The following is a 26137-nucleotide window of genomic DNA, read 5'->3' on the forward strand; positions in this document are numbered from 1 at the left end:
GTGTACAAGAAATGCTTTCCGTACAAACAGCTCAAGCATACGCGCAAAGCCAAAAAACCGTGGCTGACTAAAAGTTGTCTTAATGAAATAAATCGTAAAAATAAATTGTTCGAAAACTTCTTGAAAAACAAGAACGAAGAAACGCTTAAACGTTTCAAAGCCCAGCGAAATAAAGTAAACAGCCTGTTGCGTTACAAAAAGAGAACGTACTTAAACAGCATCTTCAACAAAGATGTAATGAATAAACAAGACTTGGCTTGGTCTAGACTAAACAAATTTCTTGACCGTAACAATGATGACTTCAGGCCTACTGAGCTTGTGATAGACGGTGACGTTATTTGTAAGGATGATTTAGCAAACTTATTCAATGACTATTTTGTATCTCTAGCAAAGGAACAGTACAATTCAGCTTGTACCACATATTTGTCTGACAGTATCTCTGAGAGCGCGTTTTTGGCGCCAACAATAGCTGGTGAACTTTCACGTGCTTTTTCGTCTGTGAAAAACAGCACGTGTTGTGACGCATATGACATACAGATTAAGCCCATCAAACACGTATTAGATATCATTGCTGAATTATTAAAGCATATCTTTAATCTTGCTTTTTCCACCGGAATTTTCCCACAAAAGTTACAAGTTGCAAAAGTGGCTGTGCTGTACAAAGACGGAGATAAAAATGCACTAAACAATTACCGACCGATATCTATACTTCCAGTAATTTCAAAAGGTCTGGAAAAACTAATTCAAAAGCAGATGGTTTCTTTCCTAGATAAGCACCACATCATCACTCCTTCGCAGTTTGGTTTTATCAAAGGCCGTACGACTGAACATGCTCTTTTAGAACAGAAAGAATTTATACTAAATGCTTTTGAACGCGAACTACACACTTTAGGCATCTTCGTAGACTATTCAAAGGCGTTCGACACAATAAATCACATTACGCTGCTAAAGAAATGTGCGCACTATGGATTTCGAGGTGTTTTCTTACAACTCATTGAATCATACCTAATGTATCGGCAGCAGGAAGTAGTCGTCGGCAATTGTACCTCCAATTTACTATAAATTTCAGCGGGTGTACCACAAGGTGGCATATTAGGGCCTCTGCTTTTTTGTATATACATAAATGATAATGTAAAAATTGACACGTCTGTAAAATGTATTATATACGCTGATGATACAACCTTGCTTCTTACTGCTGAAAATTATACAAACTTAATTAATGACGCAAATGAGGTACTGGCGAAGTTGGCCACGTGGACATGCGTTAACTGTTTAAAACTTAACACATCAAAAACAAAACCTGTATATTTCAGGCCGAAAAATAAACAAACCCCTTGTCGTGTTCCATTAAAACTTGGCGTTCAGAACTTGAGATAGTACAGCGTATAAGTGTCTGGAAATAATTTTCGATCAACACATGTCTTGGAACGCACACACTGAAAAACTATGTATATCAAGGATTTCGGGCATATTATCCCGGGTGCATTTCTCGCTACCTAAGGCAGTTAAACTTCTCATCTATAAATCCCTGTTTTTATCTCACGTCAACTACTGTCATCTGGTTTGGGGTAGGCCAACTCTAACAAATATCCGCAAACTGCACGTCATACAGAAAAGGGCTGTTCGTGCCGTTGCAAATGCTCCATATCACAGTCACACCACTCCCATATTTCACGACATGAAGCTGCTACCTCTACCTGAATACTACCGCGCAATGCTTCTGAAAGGCTACCAGGCAGGATTAAAAGGCGACAACCTTTTAGGAACCATTGCCAACCTAAACCACCGCAAAGTTCTTTATAACACGCGTTTCAATCACACATGGCTTATCCCGAGCACGCGCACTAACTACGGCAAAGAAATGCTGCGCTTCCTTCTGCCATTTCACTTGAATGCCATATCGTCTTCCATTTGAGTGACTGTTCTGATTGTAAGTGTAGTAAGCGTATGGGCACATGCCCCATATATATTTTTTTTACTTTGGTGCTAATCTTGCGATCTTCTTTTCTTGCATCGTTACACTCTCATATTGATATCGTATGTGTAAGGAAATAATTACGGTCATTTCTTTGAGTTTATTACTTTTCAATCTTCATGCTTTATTATGCTTATGCTTATTATACTTTATGCTTTATGCTTGCTCAAATTTTTGTACATTGTCACTGCAATAAAAGTGTTGCCTATGCTGCCCATTTGTAAGGGGTCGTGGTCCCAGTCAAGCCCATTAGAGGCTTTTTGACCACGGCCCTCAGCATCCCGAATGTTGAAATAAAAATAAATAAAATAAAATAAAAGCTGGTCATCATCACTTCTGATTGTCGAGAATGGCTCCACTGCGATTTCCATGGATATTTTAGGTGTATATATTCTGCCCACGTGGTTATTGCTTTCATTCTATCTCTATGAATATCTGCTCTTCTAAACCTGATTGCGGTGAAGTGTTCTCCCACCGGATAAACCTGAATAATTGGGAGATCTAGCGAGCAGCGGGCTAAAGCATTGGCCATTTCATTTATTGTTAACCCACAGTGACCTGGTACTTATACTAAATTCAGGTACTTCAGCTGAGACGAAACTAAAGATCGTAACGTCGTGATGGCGCGAGAGGTATGAGAATTTGTAAGAGCTGTGCATACTGAGAGCGATTCAGCAATAATTACTGCCCTGTTCTCATTCCACGAAAATTTTCGCAGTGCCTTGATGACTGTCATTAGCTCCACCTCAAAAACAGGAGTGAAATCGGGTAGCCTCACGACAAATGACCAAGCAAGTGATTAGGAGACTATTCCTACGCCTGCCCTTTTCTCATTAACGGAAGCATCTGTGACTATTATGTTACGTGTCTGTATATGCTGCAGAAAATCTGCTAGCCTGTTCTCTAAGAATTTACCGGATCGAAATTTAGGTTGTGGACGAAATATTTTATCATATTCGACATTAAGAATATGCTTTGAGATTTTTGATGTAGTTACCTCACAAATGTTGACATTTATGTTTGTTAGTTCACTTGTACATAGATTATCTGCGTTGTATGAAAACAAGGCTAATGAATGAGAGAGAACGAATCTAGGTCACTGACGAAAACGTATTCAGTTCTTCTCACTGGTAAGCTGTAAAATTTTAGAAATGTCTGTACTTTTAACAATCGGAATCGACAGAGCAATGTAGGCAGCTGCACTTCCTGGTAAACAAAACTAATTGCTGTAAACCTAGAGAGCCCCAGACACATGCGCAGAGCTTCCCACTGCAAGAGAACCAATAGCTCAGTTTTGTGCGCAGGTACTCCTGAAAACAAGACACTTTTGAATTCTAATATTAGGCGCATATACATTTTGTAACAAATTGACTTGGTGTCTATACGTACTCTAACTTTGCGATTGCTCGAGACGCAAGCGACCTTTATTCCCTTCGTCGGGCGCCCACGCGCATTCACAATATGCAATAGGCAAACTACGTGTTGAGATAAGAAACAGCAAGATGAATATGTAGAAAAAGAAACAGAGAGACGAGAAAAGGTGATTTCTGGTTTTTTCCTGCGTGGGTCAGCCAAGGTTTATGTTCTACATGCGACCAGGGACACAGGCGTGTGTTTATACTGCCGCGTAGGCCCTAAAAGTCGTAACGCTCGTTTTACCACCGGGATGTCCTTTCCCCCGGGCACAACAAAGCCACGCACAGCAAGACGAGAGAGGGGCTCAAAACACCCTGGTTGCCTCTGTCAGTGGTGACACACCCCACAGCGCCTACTTGCGCATACATCCCAGCGGGGCGATTGAGAACGGGGCAGTTCGCGAAGGCCTCAAGTTTTAATAAAGACCATAGTCTTTCTTGGGGATGTTCGACGCAAAAACTTCGGTATGTCTGTCTGTCTGTACGTTTTCTGTTTGTCCACCGTTACTGCGAACCGGGTTCTCTAAACAGCATCAGCCGATACCCCGAACGGCCGACCCCATCCACAGCGCCACCAATGTTGCTCAAGGATCGGCGTTCATACGTGTGTGATTTTCAAATAAAAAGCAAATATTGCGCATATCTTAGGCACCTTAACAACACGTATATATTCTGCATGTCCACTTTTTACTAGAACAGGCATACATAAGTAATTCTAAGGACTGTAGCGCTTATCACCCTGCCCTGACCATGCAACGCTTGCACGGAAAGGCGAGTGTTTCCAAAGCTTTGCTAAGAATACACGATGGTGGCCCCTACCGGTGACACGGTGGTGGCCTTGCGTTCTACGCCTTATCACCTCTGAGACGGGCGTGCACGCCTGTCTCAGAGCCACGCGCTTTGTTTTCCAATAAAAAACTGCCGGATGGCGCTCACGTCTCACGTGTGACGAGACTTGATGCGCTCGCTCGCCTCCGCTGCACGCTCGAGACACCCTAACGCAGAGCCTCCCGAATACCAGTCACCAATTTTCTTGCGCAGAACATCAAATAAATGTTTTGTTCTCTCTCTCTCTCCACACGCAAGACTATCGTCTTTCGACGACATTTGCAGATTACATGCCGATAAGTGGCCAATTTTTTATCAGGTTGCAACGGCGTCTACATAAACACTCTCAAATTATGGTAGCTGAGTTCCTTTTGAATGTGGCACCTGAAGCGTCGCTGTCATGTTTCATTCGGCGCCCCGACGTTCGATATATTCTTTGCCCTGCACTGCAGTTTCCAAACTGAAACAGTCGGAAGAGCGTTGTCCGAAGAAAACCAAAAGTCAGTGATAGTTCCTTTTGGATGCAAAGTATCTCTTGCTCGGACCCATGTCTTGCGGCGTTGGTGGTGTCCGGACTCACACTAGGCCTGCGCCACCCTCCTCTTTTTCTCTCTCCAAGAACCGTGCATTCTGCTCTCCGCTTCTACCAACTACTTGCGCTCGCTCCACCCACAGAGTTTCGTATACATATACACTAGAGAGAACTCTGGTGCAGTGTCTATGGGAGCTGCAACTGAAGTTTCAGCGAGCATAGGAATTACGGGTAGTATACAGAATTGCCTAGTCTTCGCTTTACGTTCTTTCTGAATTCGCGTGGCTTGAAGCTGTTTTATCATGAAACAACAGCCTGCAATTGTTCAGCAGTTGAGCTTCATCACTTTATACTTTTAGGCTTATCATTTCAAATCGGGTCACAAAGTGCAAAAGGGTTAGTTCTTTCCTTTGAAACGAAACCGAAACACAACAATAAATGAAGTGATAAGTGTGATTTGTCGCCCGAAAGCACGAAGACTAGGCATATTCCTGTTCTACCTATAACTCCCATGATCGCTGTACGATCGAGGCGCCAGAGTCTCCTCTAGTTATTTTAGCGAACTCTATGTGCTCCCCCCTCTCTCTCCTCAGGCATCCTTTCTAACGGCGTTAACAACGCCATTGTGCATGCGCTTCCTCCTTTTTTCTCTTTTCTCTACTACGCTCTGTCTGTCCATTCCTTCATCCGTACTTCACCCAACTCATGACCATTCACTTCGTGGGCATGCTGCGATTTTTTTGTTCTCACACTCTGTAGCCATCGAGTCGTCGGTGCGATATAAAAGAGGATACATCAACTTTTAGGACACAATGGCACCAAAACAAGCCTACACCACCATGATTGACAGTCACCATAACGCTATGTTTTTCCAATCATAGGCCTGTTCTCTACTGCCTCATTTTGTATGGTAAAAGCTTTGACGAGTGCTACTACGTGCTGAAGGCGAACGCGTCAGAGCAAGAAAGAAAATAAGGTGGATAAACGAGATTAAGGAATTAGCACGTAGGATGTGGCAGTAAAAACCACTGGACCAGGTCATTCGATGCGACATGAGAAAGGCTTTTGTCCTGAAGTCGGCGCAGTGAGGCTGTGGATAATAATGATGACTACACATTGATGCGGGCGCTTCAAAAAAGTGTTTCAGGGCCCATTTAAAGCACGCAATTTCTATGCCACTAGTCAGATATGCTTTTGTCACAATATCGCTATGGGTAAAGCCACATGTAATTAGATAGAATGAGAATTTCGCATCTACACAGCCATCCACTTGCTAGTTCTTTCTTTCGTATATCTATTCTTTCCTACTCAAGTATATAGTGGGTAGACCCCATTTGTCATCACAATGATGAAGCGCCTCCTTCGTACCACCCACCATCGCTTGTTTCGCGAAAGCGACCCTGAAACGGGAGGCGCCCCACCCGCGTCGAATGCAACGCTGTTGTCACTTGCGCCGCAAGGGTCATCATCTATGGCCCCAGTTCACTGCCTACTTCTGACTATTCTGGTGGGCACCATTGCCGTGGTTCTCTTGGTGGCTTTCGGTGAGCGTCTCTCACTAACATCAGTTTTGCACCTTAAATCAGTGCAAACCCTGTTTTTTGCCAAATAACCATTTTATTATTAGGCGGCCAACTCTTTATAACGCCAACAATGCGTCAATGTAAAAGATAGTTGGTACGTGATGCACAAACTAACAACTAGTGTGTTTTGATCGTGAGCAGCCTTATGTATGAAAAAAAGATACAAAAGAGGGCAGGGAAGTTCAGTGATAAAAAATACAATACGAAAAACAAACCACATCTGGGTGTCGCAACCCGCAGCGGTGGTCTAGTGGCGATGGTACTCGGCCGCTGACCCGCAGGTTACGGGATTGAATCCCGGATGCGGCGGCTGCATTTTCCATAAAGGCGAAATTGCTGTAGGCCCCTGTGCTCGTATTTGAATGCACGTTCAGAAACCCCAGGGGGTCGAAATTTCAGAAGATCTCCACTACGGTGTCTCTCATAACCCTATGGTGGATTTAGGATGCTAAACCCCTGTCCTCATTATTCATCCGGTTGCCAAACAATGTCGTTAAAATGTGTCAAGAGTTACATGTGCAGCGATATGGTTTTTCTCGAGAGGGTTTTGTACACACCAATAGGACGTAAGGATGACTGTGCTAAGTCAGAAGAAGATATGCATACAATTGAAAGGTGGTGTTCACAATGACAAATGAGTGCTAATACTACTATAACCAAGCTTATGATATTTACCACCTCCAGCCAAACTATAGAGTAAATTTAAATTCGAAGCCTTAGACAGCACAGCATTATTTAAATATTCTCATATTAGGATCTTCAAAAATTGCTCATAGCAAAATTATGTGGATATAGTTGTTTCTGCGGCATAAAAATCATTTGGCTTCTTGCGTTATACGCTTCGTCAAGCTGACAGTAGTACAAAACTTCTTGCATACACTACCACACCCTGCCCGATACTTGAGAATGTCTCATTTGTATGGAACCCACACCACACACATATTATTCCCAAACTAGAATTTTTTCAAAACAAGGCAGTGCGTTTTATCACTGGTAATTATTCACAGCAATCAAGCATCACAAAAATAACGTATGACGTAGGTCTCACCCCCTTGTTGACTAGAACAAGATGCCGGTTGGCTTTTTTTATCAGCTTTTTTTCCCAACCAAGTACATTGTCAAAAGCACCCATCTTACCCTCGAAAAGATTTTTTCATGTATTATACACAATTTTTAGTTCTACAACCTTTTGCACGCACTAACCTGTTACACTTTTTATGCCTACATCTAGCCATTTCAAAATGGAATCGTCACCCATGTAGCATAGCTGAAATAACTGACCACGCAGTAGTTAAAAAAACGCTTTAAATGGGGTGCTTGAGGAAGTAAAATGTAGGCCTGTAAGTACCGGCAATTATTCTTACACAGACCATTTCTATCCTAACGTTGCTGTCACGATACCTGTATATGCAAAACAAGTAATGTACGTTTATTTCTTGTATAACAAAAAAATTGCAGCACGTATGTCAGTTGAGAAGTGGTATCCTACAATAAGTTTGTAATTTTCGTCTTGTTTTCTTTTTTACCCTAATTTTTTCCTACACACTTTTTAAATTTTCATATGAAGAGTATATCTTCCCCTATGTAATGTCCATGTTAGGCCCTTGTCGTAAGTAAATGAAAAAAAAGGAAAAAACCAATTTTCTTCTCAAAAAGAGCCATCGAAAATGTGCTTACGCTTCCTTCACTGATATGCATAAAAGAACATTCTGTAATCGCGCTCTCTGCCTGATCAAAAGATCGCGACAGAACTTTTGCTTAAGAAAACATCGCTGTGCACTTACATTCTGTTCCGTGGGAAGCCAAAGTCCTATTAATAAAAAAATAGGCAAAATCACTCCACATTGGGTCACTGCATTGTAGCTTTTCTACCATTTCCACATCTTGAACCAGGCCAGGGTGTGCACTAAGTATAAAGGTGTTTATTTTTGTTACTTTCCCAATAAGACCTCCTTCATGTTCACCTATGATTCAATCGTTTTCGTTAGAAGGTGATCAAGATCCGTCCGTCCGGGCCTTCGTCTATGATTCGTTCGTGCATCAGTCCGTCCACCCATCTGTGAGTCCGTCTGTGCGTCTGTATGTGCGTCCGTTCATGCTTCCATCCATGCTTCCGTCCATCCATCCATCCATCCATCCATCCATCCATCCATCCATCCATCCATCCATCCATCCATCCATCCATCCATCAATAAAGCGAAAAGCAGTGCGTAACACAAAACAGTGACCGAGATGAACGAAGCGCTGAACTTGCAACCAAGGTCTATTTCATACATGGGGCTATATAGATAGCACACGAAACTTCAAGAGGAGGGAGAAGATAACAGTGACATGGAAGAGTAACTATTGTTATATTTGTATGCGTCTGAAAAAAACTCTGTTTACGCAGTTTCTCACTTGTCAAATATGCAAATTTCCTGGTGAAGAGCGTTATTGAAGGTGCACTGACACACAAATCACATTTCTTGGTAATGCAGAACGCCTCATAAATCTGACATGCTCGTTGATTTCTCTAGCGCCGGAGTATCTTGCATTGGTCAAACAATGCATGACATTTCAAAGCAAGCAACGAGCAGCTAAGTGGCTGCCAACACAACCCCGCGTTAGATTGCGGTGTTCCCTGAGGTGGTCATTTATACAGCGGCCAGATTCTCCAATGTAACAGCAGCCGCATGAGAGGGGAATTTCATATACCGCACATAAGAAAACATTTAACAAACTTGATTGCGTGTTTTCTTATCACACATTCGAGGCGCTCTGTCGTCTCTGTTCACCTTATGGCACATACTGGAGAACTTAATTTTTGCCGAAAAAAAAAAACTCTGATGCCAACTTTTTGTGCTACCTTTTTCAAACAATGTGCCACCTTCTGCAAATAAGAAATGACCACCATTTTTGAAAATGAGCTCTTTTCTTGAACACTAGTCGGTTCGGTTAGCTGTTTCAAGTCTTTTGAGATACCTTCGGTTATGGAACACGGTACGTTATTCGGGTAGCTGGCCTTGCACAGTCTGCGCACCTGTGACTCAAAGCTAGCACACAATGTGTGATGGTAAAATCACGTCAAGGTAACCCCTAGACAAGATTTTGCAATCGCTCACTTGACAAGTTTTGAATGCGCAAGAGTGTAGGATAGCAAACTTTTCTTAGAGCAGGGCACATACTGCCAGCCCACGTGGTCGGATAAAAAAAATCCAAGATCAAGGAACTGGACCTTGTTGGCAATGGGGAATTCAGTGGTTAGCTTCAGTGAGCTCATGCAAGCGCGAAACATATCAACAATTTTATCAGCACATTGTTCAGATGCAGAGTGGTTAGAGCTGTACAATATCAAGATGTCATCAACAAATCTAAACACTTTAACTGCGCTCGTGTGTTGCAGGCATTCAATGAGGGATCTGTCATATTGGACTAAAAGAACATCACTTAGGATCGGGGCGGGACACGAACCTACGCAGACATCTCCTTTTTGAATAAAAAGTTTGTCATCGTGTTTTATATATGTAGAGCATAAATAAAAGGTCAACATTTCTAGAAATTTTCTGACACTAATTTCTCACCAGTCCTGAAACCTGACGTTCCCATAGCGGTTTATGCAGTCGCTCACCTCAGCGCATACCTGGTCAAACGGTGAGGAATAGAATAGGTCCTTGCAATTCACAGAAAAGAAGCTCTCTTCTGAAGGGCACCCTTTTTGAAGAAAGTCAGACACAATTTGTGGCTTCCTGATGAGACAAGGGTCTTGCACAGGAAGGTCAGACGACGAACGTTGCAAGTGCCTTCCCACCAGGCGCTGTCAAGTGCCCTCTTCCGAAACAATGACGCGGAAGGGGACTTCCGGCTGTGCATCTTTGCCGAAAAGAACACTGAAAGGATCACACTCTTCACTGTATTCACTGGCCACGCCAGTTTTTGAAGTCCAGCTTCTTCACAAAGTTTGCTAGCTGCTGCATTGACCTTGGAAGGTTTGACATTCGTCACCTGGAAGGTGTTTGTGACAGCATCCGCCTCTTCTTTGCTTACGGCTGTCGGGGCAAAAAAAAAATCCACCTTCTTTGACCGCCTGAAGCAGCCTGAGATCTGCAGTGCGTAGCGACTAAATGACGAAACGTTGGCGGGATGTTCCGGTTCGCCTCATCGGCAACAAACGATCCACACCTTCTTGAATGCACCTGTCTCTTTTTTTCCACAGAGGCTCCTGCCGCAATGCTTCTTACCAAGCTGTCCTGTGTTACGCGCTGTTTTTCGCTTCGTTGATCATGTACCAACTGGCCCAAATATGCAATTTAGTCCATCCATTCATGCGTCCATTTGTCTGTCTCTCTGCCTGTCTGATACTGCCCATTACGCAGGACAAAGCGAGATGAAAAGGAGCTTCGCCCAAAAAAATGCTTCACATTTAAAACAGTAGGAGAGCGAACGCATGGCACAATCATACATGCGCATGCACACACACCCAGGCATGAAAAACTTAAGTGCAGTGCTCAACGTGTTCGGTGTCTGGGAGTCTGGGTGTGTGCTTTTGTGTATGGGTCGGATGTTCGCGAAGTGATTATTTTTAACCCACATATGCCCAGTATTCTACAAGTAGGACACTGAAACTTTTGAGTGAAACTCGAATGTTACACCTGTAAAAAAGGTAGCGCCACTTAAGGTGTGTTCCCAAAGCCCTGTCCTCATCACATGCATGTCTAGGTGATTGCTGGGCTACAAATAGTCACGTGTTTCAGTACCAAAATAGCTATTTTACGTGCGTGCAGCTGAGCCCCATACTGAGAAAAAATATATGTCATAAAGAGTCCAATTCTTCTCGATGCTGCTAATATTTTTGTCGATTGTTCGTCAGTTATTGGGTGTGCAGTAACTTTCGTATGACACCGATAGGCGCTAAAAATTTTGTTCGAGGTGTAGGAAACATTGGTGTCCTACATGTAGGAGGGCTCCAAAACCATTGTTGGAAAGTTTTTTTTTTCTGAGGTCGTACAAGCAATCATTTTGGGGGAATAAATTAGTTCTGTTAGTTTTCCTAAGTTTGGGCATGTATGGGTTAAGCGCGAAGCATTTCTTGCAACGTTCGGTGACATTACCACCCCTATCTAGCCCCGCCACGGTGGTCTAGTAACTAAGGTACTCGGCTGCTGACTCGCAGGTCGCGGGATCAAATCCCGGCTGTGGCGGCTGCATTTCCGATGGAGGCGGAAATGTTGTAGGCCTGTGTACTCAGATATGGGTGCACGTTAAAGAACCCCAGGTGGTCGAAATTTCCGGAGCCCTCCACTACGGCGTCTCTCATAATCAAACAGTGGTTTTGGGACGTTAAACCCCACAAATCAATCAATCAATGAACCACACCTATCTATCTATCTGTCTATCTATCTGTCTATCTATCTGTCTATCTATCTGTCTATCTGTCTGTCTGTCTGTCTGTCTGTCTGTCTGTCTGTCTGTCTGTGTCTGTCTATCTATCTATCTATCTATCTATCTATCTATCTATCTATTTTGCCACCTACGACTTCGAGCTCTCCTGACGATTTCGATAATGGGACCTATACCAAAACTTGTATGGCAGAACAAGGCTTTGGGTAAAACGGACTAGTAATAACAATAAAATCACAATATGTATATCGTAAATGTCACCATTTACATTTCCTGCCCTTTCTGTTCTTGTGGTGGTTCCATTCACATGACATATTGCAAAACTAGTATGATAGAACATGACTTAACGGTGAGCGTAAGGGACATCCTAACATTGAAATCATGGCATGCATGTCACGCAAAACAAGACTAAAAGCTATGCTCGTATTGCGCCCGTGGCCAAACCGCTAGCTTCACCTATACCAAACTTGGTGTTTCGTGACGTGAATAGATGATGAAGATATATGACTGGTGCGAAAGTGTAATCATGACATGCGTGCCATGTAAGAACATGACAACCTACCACGCTCATGATTCACTCGCGGCCGTTTCGCTGGCTTCACATATGGCAAGTTCGTTATCACGTGACGTGAATAGACGACAAAGGTAAATGACACGTCCAAACATGATAATCCTGATATTTCTGTCGTGTGAAGAATGGCTAAATGCTACGCTCATAGCATGATCGCAGCCGTTTCGCTATTTCCAAATTTACCAAATTTGATGTCAGGTGACATCAATGGATGGCGTAGGTAAGTTACAGGTTCAAGCTTGATAATCATGACATGCGTGTCATGTAAAGCATGACTACGTGTATGCTCATAGCGTGCTCGCAGCAGTTTTGCTGGCTCCACATATAATTAAGTTAGTATTATGTGACGTGAATTGAAGGTGAAGGTCAATGACACGTCTAAACGTGATAATCATGACATGCTTGTATGACTTCGTGACCGACTTCGTGTGCGCTCATGGCGCACTCGAGGCCGTTCGCTAGCTCCACAAATACCAAGTTTGTTAATACGTGACGTGAATGAAATACGAACACAAATGCCAGGCGCAAACACGATAATCATGACATGGATTTCAAAGACGGCATAGTTTACGTTTGCCTCGTAACGTTGCGCTAATATTGAAGTGACATGTCAACCTTCCTAAGTCGTGCTTCGCATATCATTGATTCCCACTGTAAAGGAATCTGTCATTGTTTTTTCTAAAGCAACCAACTAGCCCCACAACACTGCGCCAGTGTAGGCCTGAATGAGGTTATCATGAAAGCAAAATCTACGCAAGAAGAAACCAGGAATCCCTTTTGAAGTTTCGAACAAGTGACTTGGTCTATATTGAAATGCGCAAAGAAATTTATTGCTCGCTAGGCATTGCGTGTTGAGTTTTCAAACAATGTTTTTTTAATTCGAATTTTTCAACAAACTTCGGTGACTTTGAATTATCTGTGGATTTGTCTATCTTTCTGTCTAACTGCATACGGCTTTTAGCTCTCCTGACTGTTTCGATAATGGGATCTGTATTAAAAGCGGTAAGGCATAACATGACTTCATGACGAGCATAAGTGACAAGTCATATCATTGAAATCATCACATGTGTGTCTGAATATTAAGGTTCGCATGTCATGGTTTTTCAGCTCTTGCGGTGGTTTCGTTCACATGAAATATTGGAAAACTTGTGTGATATGTCATCACTGCTTAGCGTACGTGAATTAGAAGCCGTGTGGAAAAATCAAGGCATGTGGGTTATGTAAGAACATGACTAACCTCCACGTAGGGAGAAACGGCGATGTCCTCAATGTTCGTCTTTCAATGGAGAAACGTCGCTCCTTGTTGCCACAGGGAAAGTGTTTCTCCCCATCAGCATAAAGATGGCTGAACCCCGGTTAGCGAAGTGAGAAGGCTTTTCGAATGTATTCATTATCGAATGATAAGGAGTACACGGCAGTGACAATTACAAAAAAATGGTCTTGCTGAGCTTGATATTTAACTAATTGATTATAAAAACAAACAGACAAGCCTGTAGTGATGAAAGCTTCTCGAAACAGAATGTTGGAGCTAGTAGGTTTTGTTTGGCCAGCGAGACGACGTTCACTTTAAAACCCACAAATACTGAGAAGTAGTCACCTGGAGAGTACATGCTAGGCTTGCTGTATTTATTTCTCGCCGATTCACATAATGTAGCGATCTTATCCACGTGTGTACAGGGCCGCAGACCACGAGATGTCCCTCCAAACCATAGACTCGATCGCAGCAAAACCATTCCGGCTGAGCAGTGCAGTTTTGATAGAGAGATTTTCAACGTCATATAAGTAGCTGGAAGTGTGACAGTGTCACAGCCGTGATGGATGGATGGATGGGTGGATGGATGGATGGATGGATGGACGGACGGACGGACGAATGGACGGATGGATGGATGGATGGATGGATGGATGGACGGACGGACGGACGAACGGACGGACGGACGGACGGACGGATGGATGGGTGGGTGGGTGGGTGGGTGGGTGAGTGGGTGGGTTGGGTGTATGGATGGATAGATGGATGGATGGATGGATAGATAGATGTGCCCTTTTGATCGGGCGGCGGCTAACGCCACCTAGCCGTAATACTTAGTGAACTAACCATTAGAGTTATCTTTTTTTCCTTTAAATAGTGATATTCAGGACTGTTACTTTGCAGTGAATGGTTTAATTTTCACTCGCACCTTGACTTTAGCCACCAATCAGATAATCTTCTTCTAGTTAACTCTACCCGCTTGAAGTCTATTTTGCCTTCCTGTCCCTAAAACCAAGCGCTTTGAAAAACTCTGCGCCATCATCCTGAACTATAGGGTGAAGCCCTTTACAGACCATTATTAAGTGTTCGGCAGTTTCCTCCTTCCCTCTACATACACTGCATACCGTATCTACTCCTTCGTATTTCGCCCGATATGTCTTGGTTCACAATACTCCCGTCCTGGCCTCAAACAGTAGAGAAATACCCCGAGTATTATCATAGATCCTCTCCTTGGCAATTTCCTGCTTAAAAGTTCGACAGATCTCTAGGGCGGACTTCTTAATCATGCCAATTCTCCACATATCGGTCTCAGCTTCCTTCACCTTCTTCTTAACCGATAATTCTTTTTGGTTTGGCCACCTGCTATATTCCATGTATTTACCAGTCAATATTCTGGTTCACTTCCTTCAGTTTGCATTGGCATTCTTCATGTACAGCTGAAAGCCTTCCAAGCCCAACGCTCCTCCCCGATTTCTCTCAATCGCTTCTCAAACTTTGTCTTGCTGCTAGCTTCCCTGCCTTCAAATGATGTCCATCCCATATCACCTTTTACTATCTGATTTGGTGTATTCCCGTGAGCTCCTAAAGCAAGCCTACATATTCCACGTTGCTTAATTTTTAATCTTGCTTGAACTTCTGATCTCATGCACAAGACTGCATTGCCTAAGGTCAGACCAGGAACCATGACCGCTATCCATATTCCTCTCACAACATCATACCTATTGTAATTCCACAGTGCCCTATTTTTCATCACTGCTGCATTCCTGTTAACTTTAGTCATCACGTATATTTCGTGTTCCCTTAGGTACTCGGTCGCATTGCTTATTTATACGCCCAGATATTTGTATTTATCTGTTAACTCTAGCCTGACTTTCTGTATGTTAAGCTCATAACCTTCATTATCAGTAAAAATCATGACTGCAGAGTTGTCCTTACTGAATCTAAATCTAACCAATCTCCTTCATTACTGCAGATATTCATCAATCTGTTCAAATCTTCCTTGTTGTCGGCCATTAGCACTATATCATCTGCGTACATTAATGATGGTTGTGCCTGAACAATGAGTTTTCCTTGTTTGACAAAAGAGAGGTTGAAGCCAAGTCCACTTCTCTCTAATTTGGCCTCTAATCTTTGTATGTCATGAATAGCAGGGGTGACAGAGGACAGCCCTGCCTAAGCCAACGTTTCACCTCAGATGGCTTGGATACCTGTTTTTCTCACTTTATAACTACCTTATTACCATCTTTAAAGATTCTGTTTAGAAGATTAGTAACTCCATCTTCCACACCTATTGTTTCCAGTATTCCTCACAAGTCCTCTCAACCACGCTATCGTACGCTCCCTTGATATCAAAAAATGCTAGCCACAGAGGCATGTGTTCCTTTTCTGCTATTTCGATGCACTGCGTAAGTGAGAACACATTGTCTTCCAACCTCCTGTGTTTTCGAAACCCAATCTGCAGTTGCCTCTACACCCCCTCATCCTCTATCCATGCCTGCAGTCTTTCCTTTATAATCTGCATTACCAGCCTGTAGACCACTGATGTCACTATTATAAGACGGTAGTTGTTTATGTCAGCTTTGTCCCCCTTTCCTTTATAAATAATGCTCATCCTGCTGAGTTTCCATTCATCAGGGACTTCACCATCGATTATTGTTTTGCTCATTGCCTCCCTCAAAGCCTGCTTAGACTTCAGACCTAATATCTTAATCAGTATAATTGGAATGCCATCTGGGCCTGTTGATGTACTACTAGGAACCCTCTTCTGAGCCCTTTCCCACTCTCGTTGTGAGAATAGAGCCATTGCACCACTTGATTCATCCTTGTCTATTGTTGTGCATAAAGCACTTCTTTCTTGAAATTTGTATGTCACCTTTGTTCTTATATAGTTATTTGCCTCGTCCCCTTCTAGCCTAGCACCTTGATCTGTAGTTATAAACCTCTGCTCTAGGCTCGTCTCATTTCTTAGGGAGTTAACATGGTTCTGTAACGGGGTTTATTTGCAGAGCAGAACGCAGAAAGTGAAGCAGTCAGCAGCGTCCGGCCAAGCGCCGCAAGCACGAGCTTATGCTGATGGCGATGCCCCTGAGGTGCCGAGAAATGCCGCTGAAGCTCCTCTTCTTCACTACAATCGCCCTCCGCCCAAAAAGATGCCATACTGGCGGATTAGGGAGAAGAAACGACTAATGGGTCATAATATGGCTTGAGGCGAGAGACGTGGAGAGTGTCGTGACCATGGTAGCGTAGGTCTGTGGATGGGATGATGGGCTCCACGATATAGTTGACGAGTGACGTTTCCTCTACAACGCGGTATGGCCAGATGTATTTGGGAAGAAATTTTGCGGAGCGGCCAGGTGCGGTAGCAGGTGCCCGAAGCCATACCAATGAACCACGTGGAAAGTTTGGAGCCGAATGGTCCCCAGACTGACGGGACTGCTGCCACTGGTCCTCGGTAGAAAAAGAGCGGGCAAGCTGGCGGCATTCTTCAGCATGTCGGGCAGCTTCGGACAGAGTTGTACTTTGGGACTCATAAGGTTTATATAGAAGAATAATGTCTACTGTATTTGAAGGTTCTCGTCCGTACAGAAGAAAGTATGGCGAAAACCCAGTAGTAGCTTGTACGGCAGTATTATACGCGTAGGTGACGAACAGGAGAACTTGGTCCCAATTTGAATGATCAGAGGCGACGTACATCGACAGCATATTGCCAAGAGTACGGTTGAAGCGCTCTGTCATGCCATTCGTTTGAGGGTGGTACGCTGTACTTGTGCGGTGCACGATTCGGCATTTGTTGAGTAATGCCTTCAAGGCGTCAGAAAGGAAGGCACGGCCTCTGTCACTTAGGAGCTCGCGAGGGGCACCATGACGCAGTATGAAACGTTGCAACAGAAACGTTCCAACGTGACAGGCTGTGGCAGTCGGCAGCGTGGCTGTTTCGGCATAGCGTGTCAGATGGTCTATCGCAACAATAATCCAGCAATTACCAGCTAGAGTTGATGGTAGTGGTCCGTAAATGTCAATGCCGACGCGATCAAAAGGTTGACTAGGACAAGAAAGAGGTTGTGACGGGTAGACTTGCCCGGGAGGTAACTTTTGTCGTTGGTACTGAGCAGACGAGCGAATGAATTTTTGCACGTTGTTCTACATGCCACGCCAATAAAATCTGAGTCGAAGCCTAGCGTATGTCTTGAAGAGGCCTGCGTGGGCGCACTGTGGGTCCGCGTGAAAAGCTTCGCAGATAGCAGCTCGAAGATTGCGGGGTGTCACAAAGAGACACTTGCGACCGTCAGAAAGGTAGTAGCGTCGATAAAGAAGATCATCCCTTAGGCAAACATTGCAAGCCTTGCGGCAGAGAGCGCGAGACGGTGAAGGAGTGAGAGGATCAGAAAGAATGCTTATGAGGCCACTGATCCAGGGATCCTTTCGTTGTTCCACCATCATGTTGCGCAAGGCGGATGACGCAAGTGCAGGCTCGAGGGAAGAGAGGTAAACACCTTCATCCAATATGGGTGAGCGAGAAAGGGCGTCGGCGTCCGTGGGCTTATGATCGCATCTGTAAATAACGTGGATGACGTATTCCTGAAGTTTGAGCGCCCAGCGAGCAAGTCGTTCGGAATGGTCTTCAAGTGTGGATAGCCAACAAAGGGTGTGATGGTCAGTGACGACATCGAATGCATGACCATCCAGGTAGGGGGAACTTTTCGAAGGGTTCAAATATTAGCTAAACACTCTTTCTCGGTCACGGAGTAGTTAGCCTCGGCTTTCGTCAAAGTTTGGCTTGCGTAGGCGACGACATATTCATCAAACCCTGCCTTTCGTTGCGCGAGCACAGTGCCAAGTCCAACACCGCTGGCATCAGTATGAACCTCCGTGGGAGCGGCAGGATCGTAGTGGTGAAAGATGGGTGGTGAAGTTAAGAGGTGGCGTAACTTGGTGAATGCATCGTCGCATGCTGGTGACCAGGTGGAGAGGTCCTTGTCGCCGCTAAGAAGGTCCGTAAGGGGCGCACATACGGAAGCAAAATTTCTAATAAAGCGTCGGAAGTATGACGACATTCCGATAAAACTTCTAAGTTCCTTCAAGTTCTTTGGCTTCGGAAAATGGGCGACTGCTCGAAGCTTGGCGGGGTCGGAAAGTATGCCGTCCCGCGATACGACGTGGCCAAGAATGGTGAGCTGCCGGGCACCAAAATGACACTTCTTGAGGTTGAGTTGAAGGCTGGCGTCGGTGAGGCGTGTGAGGACGGGCTCGAGACGATTTAAATGGGTGTCGAAATTGGTGAAAAAGACAACTACGTCATCGAGGTAGCATAAACATGTGTTTCACTTGAGGCCTCGTAAAATAGTTTCCATCATTCTTTCAAAAGTGGCTGGAGCGTTACAAAGGCCGAAAGGCATAACGGTAAATTCGTATAATTCATCAGGTGTGACAAATGCTATTTTCGGTCGGTGAGATGCTTCCATAGGAACTTGCCAGTATCCAGACCGTAAATCCAGCGAAGAGAAGTATTCTGCTCCCTGCAAACAGTCAAGGGCGTCGTCTATTCGCGGTAACGGGTAAACGGCCATACGAGGGATCTTGTTTAAACGTCAATAGTCCACACAGAACCGAATGAAGCCATCGTTCTTCTTAACAAGAACGACCGGTGACGCCCAGGGACTGTTAGAAGGCTGTGCAATACCCCACTGGAGCATGTCAGCAACCTGACCGTCAATAACCCGGCGCTCCGACTCTGAGACTTGGTAGGGGCGCTGCCGTAGCGGCGTATGGCTTCCTGTGTCAATCTTGTGAGATATGTTCGATGTGCGACTGAGGCCAGAAGCGTGGCTGTCAAAAGAAGTACGAAACTTTTGCAGCAGGTTCACTAACTGGCTTCGTTCTGAAGAAGACGTTGCGACATCGATGGAGCGGTGGAAAGCGTCAAGGAGTGACTGGTCAACAACAGAGTAAGAAATGAGTGCGCTGAGGTCCGTAGAAACGTAGAAAGTAAACTAGATGGAGCGTCAAAAATGTAACGGGCGTCGATCGGATGCACGTGACCGAGACATTCACCGTAGAATAAAGGTAAAGGCCCTTCTAGCGTATTGTACACGAGAGTTTTCGTGACGCCATGGTGGAGAGTAAGGAGAGCAATGGGCAGTGGAGAACATTTGCGTTAAATGAACAGGGCAGAGGGCGCAAATAAAACATCACCATCGGAAAGAGCGTCACATGACACAGTCACCAGCAGAGAAGAGCGCGGTAGTACGGTGGTGTCGTCAGAAACAAACAGTTTATAACATGGCAGGGAGGCTTCGACAGCGTCAACATAAGGAAGTGCAGATAGCTCAAGTTCAGCACGACAGCAGCCAAAGACGGCATTATTATTCGCAAGGAAGTCCCAGCCGAGTATCATGTCATGGGAATACGAGGGCACCACTACGAATTCGACGATATACACAATCCCTTCGATGACGACTCGTGTGGTACAGGCTGCGAGAGGCGTCACATATTGTGTGTTAGCCGTTCTAAGAGAGAGGCTGGATAATGGCGTCAGAACATTGCGGAGTTTGCCGCACAGGTTGATGGAAAGGACGGATAGAGCGGCTCTGGTGTCAACAAGCGCCATGACGACGATACCATCGGCTGACACTTCAATGACGTTAGCTGGACAGGGGCGAGGACTTGTGCATGGCGACGGAGACGCAGTTCGTGCCTCGGGAACTGCTGCCGTTAGTTTTCTTGGTTGGTGGGTCCGGAACGGAGACGCATAGGGGAAAGCGAACGTCGACGTGGAGATTGGAAGCGGCGGGTCGGGCCGTGTGGACGATCAGAAGGAAAGGAAGAGGAAGGAAGGCTTTGATTTGATTGAAGATTGATTTGTGGGGTTTAAGGTCTCAAAACCATCATATGATTATGAGAGACGCCGTAGTGGAGGGCTTCGGTGAGGAAAGAGGGCTTGAAGGCGTAGAAGAAAACTGAGGGTCGAAAGAGGGCATTCGTCGAATGTTCTGAGCAGCCTGGCGACGACGGCATTAACGTGCCACGTGGCCAACACCGCCACATCGAAGCATATGGGACGGTTGTCGTAAGTCCGCCATTGGTCGGAGTAGACTCCGACTTGCGGCTGGGGGGCAGAAAACTGCGGCCGAGGTGGTATCGGCATAGGCAGCGGTGAATAGGTCGGTGGCGAAAAGGGCGGCGGCGAATACATAGGTGCTGGCTGGAACGCAGGCTGTCGAGGTCGAGCAACGGCTCGGCGTACGTGAGAGGAGCGGCGACTGGGGGCGGTTCACGGGCGGGAGGAAAAACTTGTGCGACCTGGTCTTGAATGAAGTCGCAGAGTGTAGACGTCAATCTGCCTGGTTGATCTGGTACGCAGGACATCAAAGACAGCTGACGAGCGACCTCAGCGCGGATGAACTCTTGGATCTTGGAGAGAAGAGGGGCATGGTCTTCTCCTAAGCCAAGGGTGGAAAGGCTGGACAAAGAGTCGTTGAGCACAGAGGGACGTCGGGTGTAAAGACGTTGCCTGCGCAACTCGTCAAAACTGTGGCATAACTCGGTCAGTTCTAGGACAGTGCGAGGACTTTTAGAAAGCAACATTTGGAAAGCGTCGTCCTCAATGCCCTTCATGATGTGCTTGATCTTAAGCTCTTCAGACATCGACTCGTTGACTAGCTTGCAAAGGTCAAGAACGTCCTCAATATAGCTTGTGAAATTCTCACCAAGCTGCTGGGACCAAGTATGTAAGCGTTGTTCGGCAATGCGTTTGCGTACCTCAGGCCGCCCGAAAACTTGTGTGAGGCTCGTTTTGAAGACTGACCATGTAGGGAGTTCCGCTTCGTGGTTTAAAAGCCACAGCTTGGCCACGTCCGACAAGTAGAAGGAGACGTACGCCGCCTTGGTGGTGTCATCCCATCTGTGGTGAGTACTCACTCGCTCCTACATTGAAATCCAGTCTTCAACGTCCTTGTCTTCTGTGCCTCAGAAAACAGGGGGATCTCGCAGACGCAGAGAACCGGCGCGGAGAACAGTAGGCGGTACCGGTGGAGGAGTTGGAGTGGCGCTTGCGTTGTTAGGCATAATGGATGGTAAAATGCGATTTGGAAGCTCCAGGGTGATCGAAACCTAGCAGACTCCACCACTTTTAACGGGGTTTATTTGCAGAGCAGAACGCAGAAAGCGAAGCAGTCAGCAGCGTCCGGCCAAGCGCAGCAAGCACAAGCTTATGCTGATGGCGATGCCCCTGAGGCGCCGAGAAATGCCGCTGAAGCTCCTCTTCTTCACTACAGTTCCTAAGTTTCGCAGCTGCCTTTCTATCTTTTTATGTACTTCTGCCAGACACTGAGCTTCCTTTCTTCTAATATTTTCATTGGTCAGAAGGAATGCATCCTTTCTACAGCTCAAAAAGTTTTCCCATTTTCTTTGAACATAATCTGTCGGTTCAACCCGCTGCTTAGCATGTCTGTGTTCCCTAGAGGCTTCCTGACGTATTGCTATGGCTTTCTTAACTTCCTCATCCCACCAACTTTTGGGTTTGTGTCTTCTTTTCTGGGGTGACTTGTGTCTTAGCAAGCTCTAGCTCAAATAGTCCAATTAGATTCGTGTATGTCCACACTACCTTATTATACTCGGTGATTACTTTCTCAATTTGTTTAGTAACTATTTTTATTTGCCTTTCTGAATAAAAATTTTCCTGTAGTTGCTCATTTTGTCTCCTTCCTACTTTCCCTGTTCTTCCAAAACTTGGCTTGATACTTTTGTGATCACTACCCAGACTTCTGGAGCCACCTTCATCTATGTGCATTCCCCTGAGCTTATAATACATCCTACGTGACATCAGTTCGTAATATATTGTTGACTGCAGCCTTCCTACCTCCCTTGTTATTTGCCCTTCACACTTCTCGGTACTGTTTCAAATGACCAAATCATGTCTTTCACACATATCCATGATCATTTTGCCTGTTGGATTGTATACCCTTCTATATCTTCTATGTGCGCATTCATATCTCCTAGTATAATTGTCTCGCACTCTCCTCCTAACTCCTCAATGTCATTTGATATATACTCTACCATTGCCTGGTTTTCCTATCTGGTCTTTGCTCCCGTCCACAAGTACACTAAACCAAGGAGTGTCATTTGCGCTGCCACTTTCCCTTTTAGCCATAAATGTTCCTTGCTCTCTTGCTTCACCCTTTGGCAGTCTGTACTTTTATGAATGAATGCCCCAATACCACACCCCTTTCTGCTGCCTTCTATTCTAGTACAATATTCCCACGCGCAGTCCGGATTGTTAGGAGGTTGTTCCATGTCCCTAAGATGTGTTTCTACAAAATGGTATACCATCCACCTCTCCTCCCTTAGCTGTTTTTCTATCTCTACCCAATTCAGCCTGTTCCTGGCACCCTATATGTTAATATACCCTATGTCTGAATTGGCGCCGCGCTCGTGGCTACGTCTATTTCTGCCCCGGACTCTACCTATCTTAGATACTGGTGCCACTTTGGAATCGTATCTGTTCATACCACCTGTAAAAGAGTCTCTTTGGTTGTTTTCCTCGTTACTAGCTATTCTGCACCTCGAAGGGCCCGCATGCCCTCCAAAAAAGCTACTGCGCGTCCTGCAAGTCTCCAACCCACCTCATGACCTAGCTGCCCATCGAAGTGGATTCTGTCTCGTTGAAAACCACCCCACCTATGCACCTCTCTGTTTTTTTCCAGCTCCTCAAAGCCTTCCTCTCGACTCATCCGCCATATTTCTCCATTTGCATTGACAACCGCTCTTTGTAGGTTGTCGTCACGCACTGGTAGCTCGGGTATCTTGCGTATCACTACCTGTACCTGAGGAGAAGTGGCGCGCATGTCATCGACCCCTTTCGCCAGTGTGGTCACTAGTCCTTCCGCATCTTCATTTGGGACATCATTTAAACCACCTGAATATATCACGAGGTTTCGTCTATCAGGGGTAGTTTTGAGTTTTGCGTTCGCTTGCCTCACGACTGCTTCCAGCTTGCGTCCTGGGAACGTCCCTAATCAACCTTCTTGTCACCTCTTACCCTATCTTTGATTTCTTCTGCGCATAAATTTAAACTAGGCTCCCTAGTGATAATCACATGATGCGATTTTCAGCTGGAGCGTCCGGCACCTGGGGGTTACTTGCACCTGTCACGCCGGCTGCTTTGTCTCCTCCAAGCCCCACCATTACTTCGCTGAAGCTGGGCCTTGCGGCAATTGGACAGGCTGAACCCGTTTTTCTCCAAACTTGCTTGCTCTTTCTTCTCCGCTGTTCTGGTTGCCGGTGCTCTACTGTTCTCTCCGTCGGCCGCTCCTTTGTTCAACTTGGCCAGTGCTTCCTCGGCGGACTTCAGCCTTTGTCCCATTGCCCTTGTTTTTTCTTGCCTGCCGCCAACGCAGTCTCCAGCTCGGTGATTCTTAACAGCAGTTCACTCTGGGAAGTCATCGTTTTCTCAATTTTTTCCTCGACCTCACATTGCCTACATTTCGCATCAGCCTCCTCTCCATTTCCTTCGGCACTTGGTTGATTTTCAAACTCACCCCGCATCCTGAACACTTCGCAGTCTTTTTAACCATGTCTTTATGACACCAATTGTCCTCAAGACTTGTCTCACTCGATAATTACGAAACACGATCCCTGCCCTACGAAAAAGGGAAAGTCTAAACTCTACTACAAAAATTAGCATGTTCAATGTATGTGCACCTCCCCCACGTGGTGATAAAAGAAAAAAACACAAAGAAACGAACACACACACGCACAAACTAGTAAATACCTGATGACTGACCCCCAGAAAGGCCGTACAATGTAATAAGTGCTACAAAGATTTTAACTTCTGCCTAGTTAATTATAAGGCCAAGCTCAAAACATGCAAAACCACTTATCTGCACAGTAGATCGGAGGCGCTCAAAAAAAAAAACGTTCATCCACCGTGCAAGTCCAAACTGAAATAGGTGGTAGCTGGCGCCATCTAGAGGGACTGATCGATACTAAAAAAGTTGCTTGCGGCGATGTACCTTGACATACACGTACGACTTTCTATAGCATATAGTTGGCGAGTCAGCCCTCTCGTTGATTACTCACTCCGTGAGGCGCCTAATATGTACTGATGCAATGCATATATCTACACATGCACAGAAGGACACATAGTGCCTATACACAAAAAGGGAAGTTAATGAACAGGAGTACAGTAAAAAATTCGCCACATCGGCACACACCATGACGTGTTTACTCACACCACACTACAAAAGCGCACAAGCTTATATAGCAATGAATTTTGATTGACCATAGTGGCACAAGTTACAAGTAAGCTTTGGTCAACTGTTTTCTTTACGTTCGTGGTCGTACCACAAAAAGTGCACACATAAATATATTGTATCTGATTTTTAGATAATCAGAAGTTTATTAACGGTTGTAGAATGATAAAAGCAAAAACTACTAGACATGATGAGGTTTCCGGGAAAATATTGACTTTAAGCAGCGCCTCCTCTACTTTTTTCAGTGTCCGGGTGAAGGAGCGCTTTTTAAAGGGAAGCGGCCATTAATGCTAGTGCGTCGTTTAGCTGCCACGTGCCGCAACTGGAGTAGACATGCTGCCGTGTCGTCTCTCACGCAAACAAATGCCGCGGCTGCATACGGCTCGGTTTTCGGCTGTATTGCAATTGTTTAGGGTGTCATAAAAATTTGGAAACGATAATTGTGAAGCACTTCTTGCTCTGGACACCTAGCTCATTTCAAAGGCATGCGTCGTTCGCGACTACTTGATCGAGGTGCTCACGCGTCGTCTGCTACGCCGATACCAGATAGCTCATGTCGGTAATCCGCGGGAGATCGTTTTGTCACCATAGCGTTCGCTTGACTGGGAGTTGCTTTTTTGACTAACTGAAAGTCGATTTTGAGAGCAGCCTTTGCCAGGAGCTAATCTTAAAAGCTTGGGTGCCTAATGTTTCCCTATGCTTGCTACTCTAATGGCGTATAAAATTATGAGCAAGCCGGCAGCTCATGCCCTAAATAGCACAAAATGCCACTAGACCACTTCCAGGGATATAGGTTATTATCCGTTTCCTTCGCAAAGCATTACATGTTTTGCCATCGGGAAAAAGCAAGTGTCGGAAAACAAGGATTTCAGCAGGTGATTTCACCATTTGAGAGCCTCACGAGATCATCGTGAAATAAAAAGATAATATCTCCATATGTGGCGCAATTTGCGCAATCGTGGCCTCTGTTTCGAAAAGGTGCTTTTAAAGTCTAAAGTCTAATGCCGACTCTCAACTTGAGACAATGTGACAGGCGTGAAAAATGCGGCCTTTGGTCAGTTATTTGAGTTTGTCTGTGTATTCGTGGACGGATGGCTGTAGCCTTAATATCCGCCTGCTCAGCTCCGTTTGTTCTTCATTCTGGCCTCTTAAGTCTGTAGCGAGCAGAGTAGAGGCCGAATGATGGTTTGATGCCCATGGGCTCCCATTCACTTTCAGGACGTAATGTAAGCGTTGCACACGGAAGTGACCGCGAGTCAGGGTTGCTATACTGATAACTTCATTTGTTAACTGTTTGGAAGCAGCGCACGCCCACTCCCGTTATGCGATACCAGTTGCGATGTTCCCAAAAGCGACGGGTAG

General features: G+C 45.2%; 1 protein-coding gene across 1 annotated transcript in view; it reads left to right on the forward strand.

Moving 5' to 3' along the window:
• The first annotated feature begins 6105 nt into the window (after positions 1-6105).
• Positions 6106-26137, forward strand: part of LOC142767756 (uncharacterized) — an 87486-nt gene continuing 67454 nt past the window's right edge. Inside the window, exon 1 of the mRNA XM_075869989.1 lies at positions 6106-6294. Coding sequence (XP_075726104.1) covers positions 6222-6294 — 73 coding nt within the window. The 5' untranslated portion in view covers positions 6106-6221. The remainder of the gene's footprint in view (positions 6295-26137) is intronic.

Source organism: Rhipicephalus microplus, chromosome 1 (genome assembly GCF_043290135.1).
Source record: "Rhipicephalus microplus isolate Deutch F79 chromosome 1, USDA_Rmic, whole genome shotgun sequence".
Taxonomy (NCBI): Eukaryota; Metazoa; Arthropoda; class Arachnida; order Ixodida; family Ixodidae; genus Rhipicephalus; species Rhipicephalus microplus.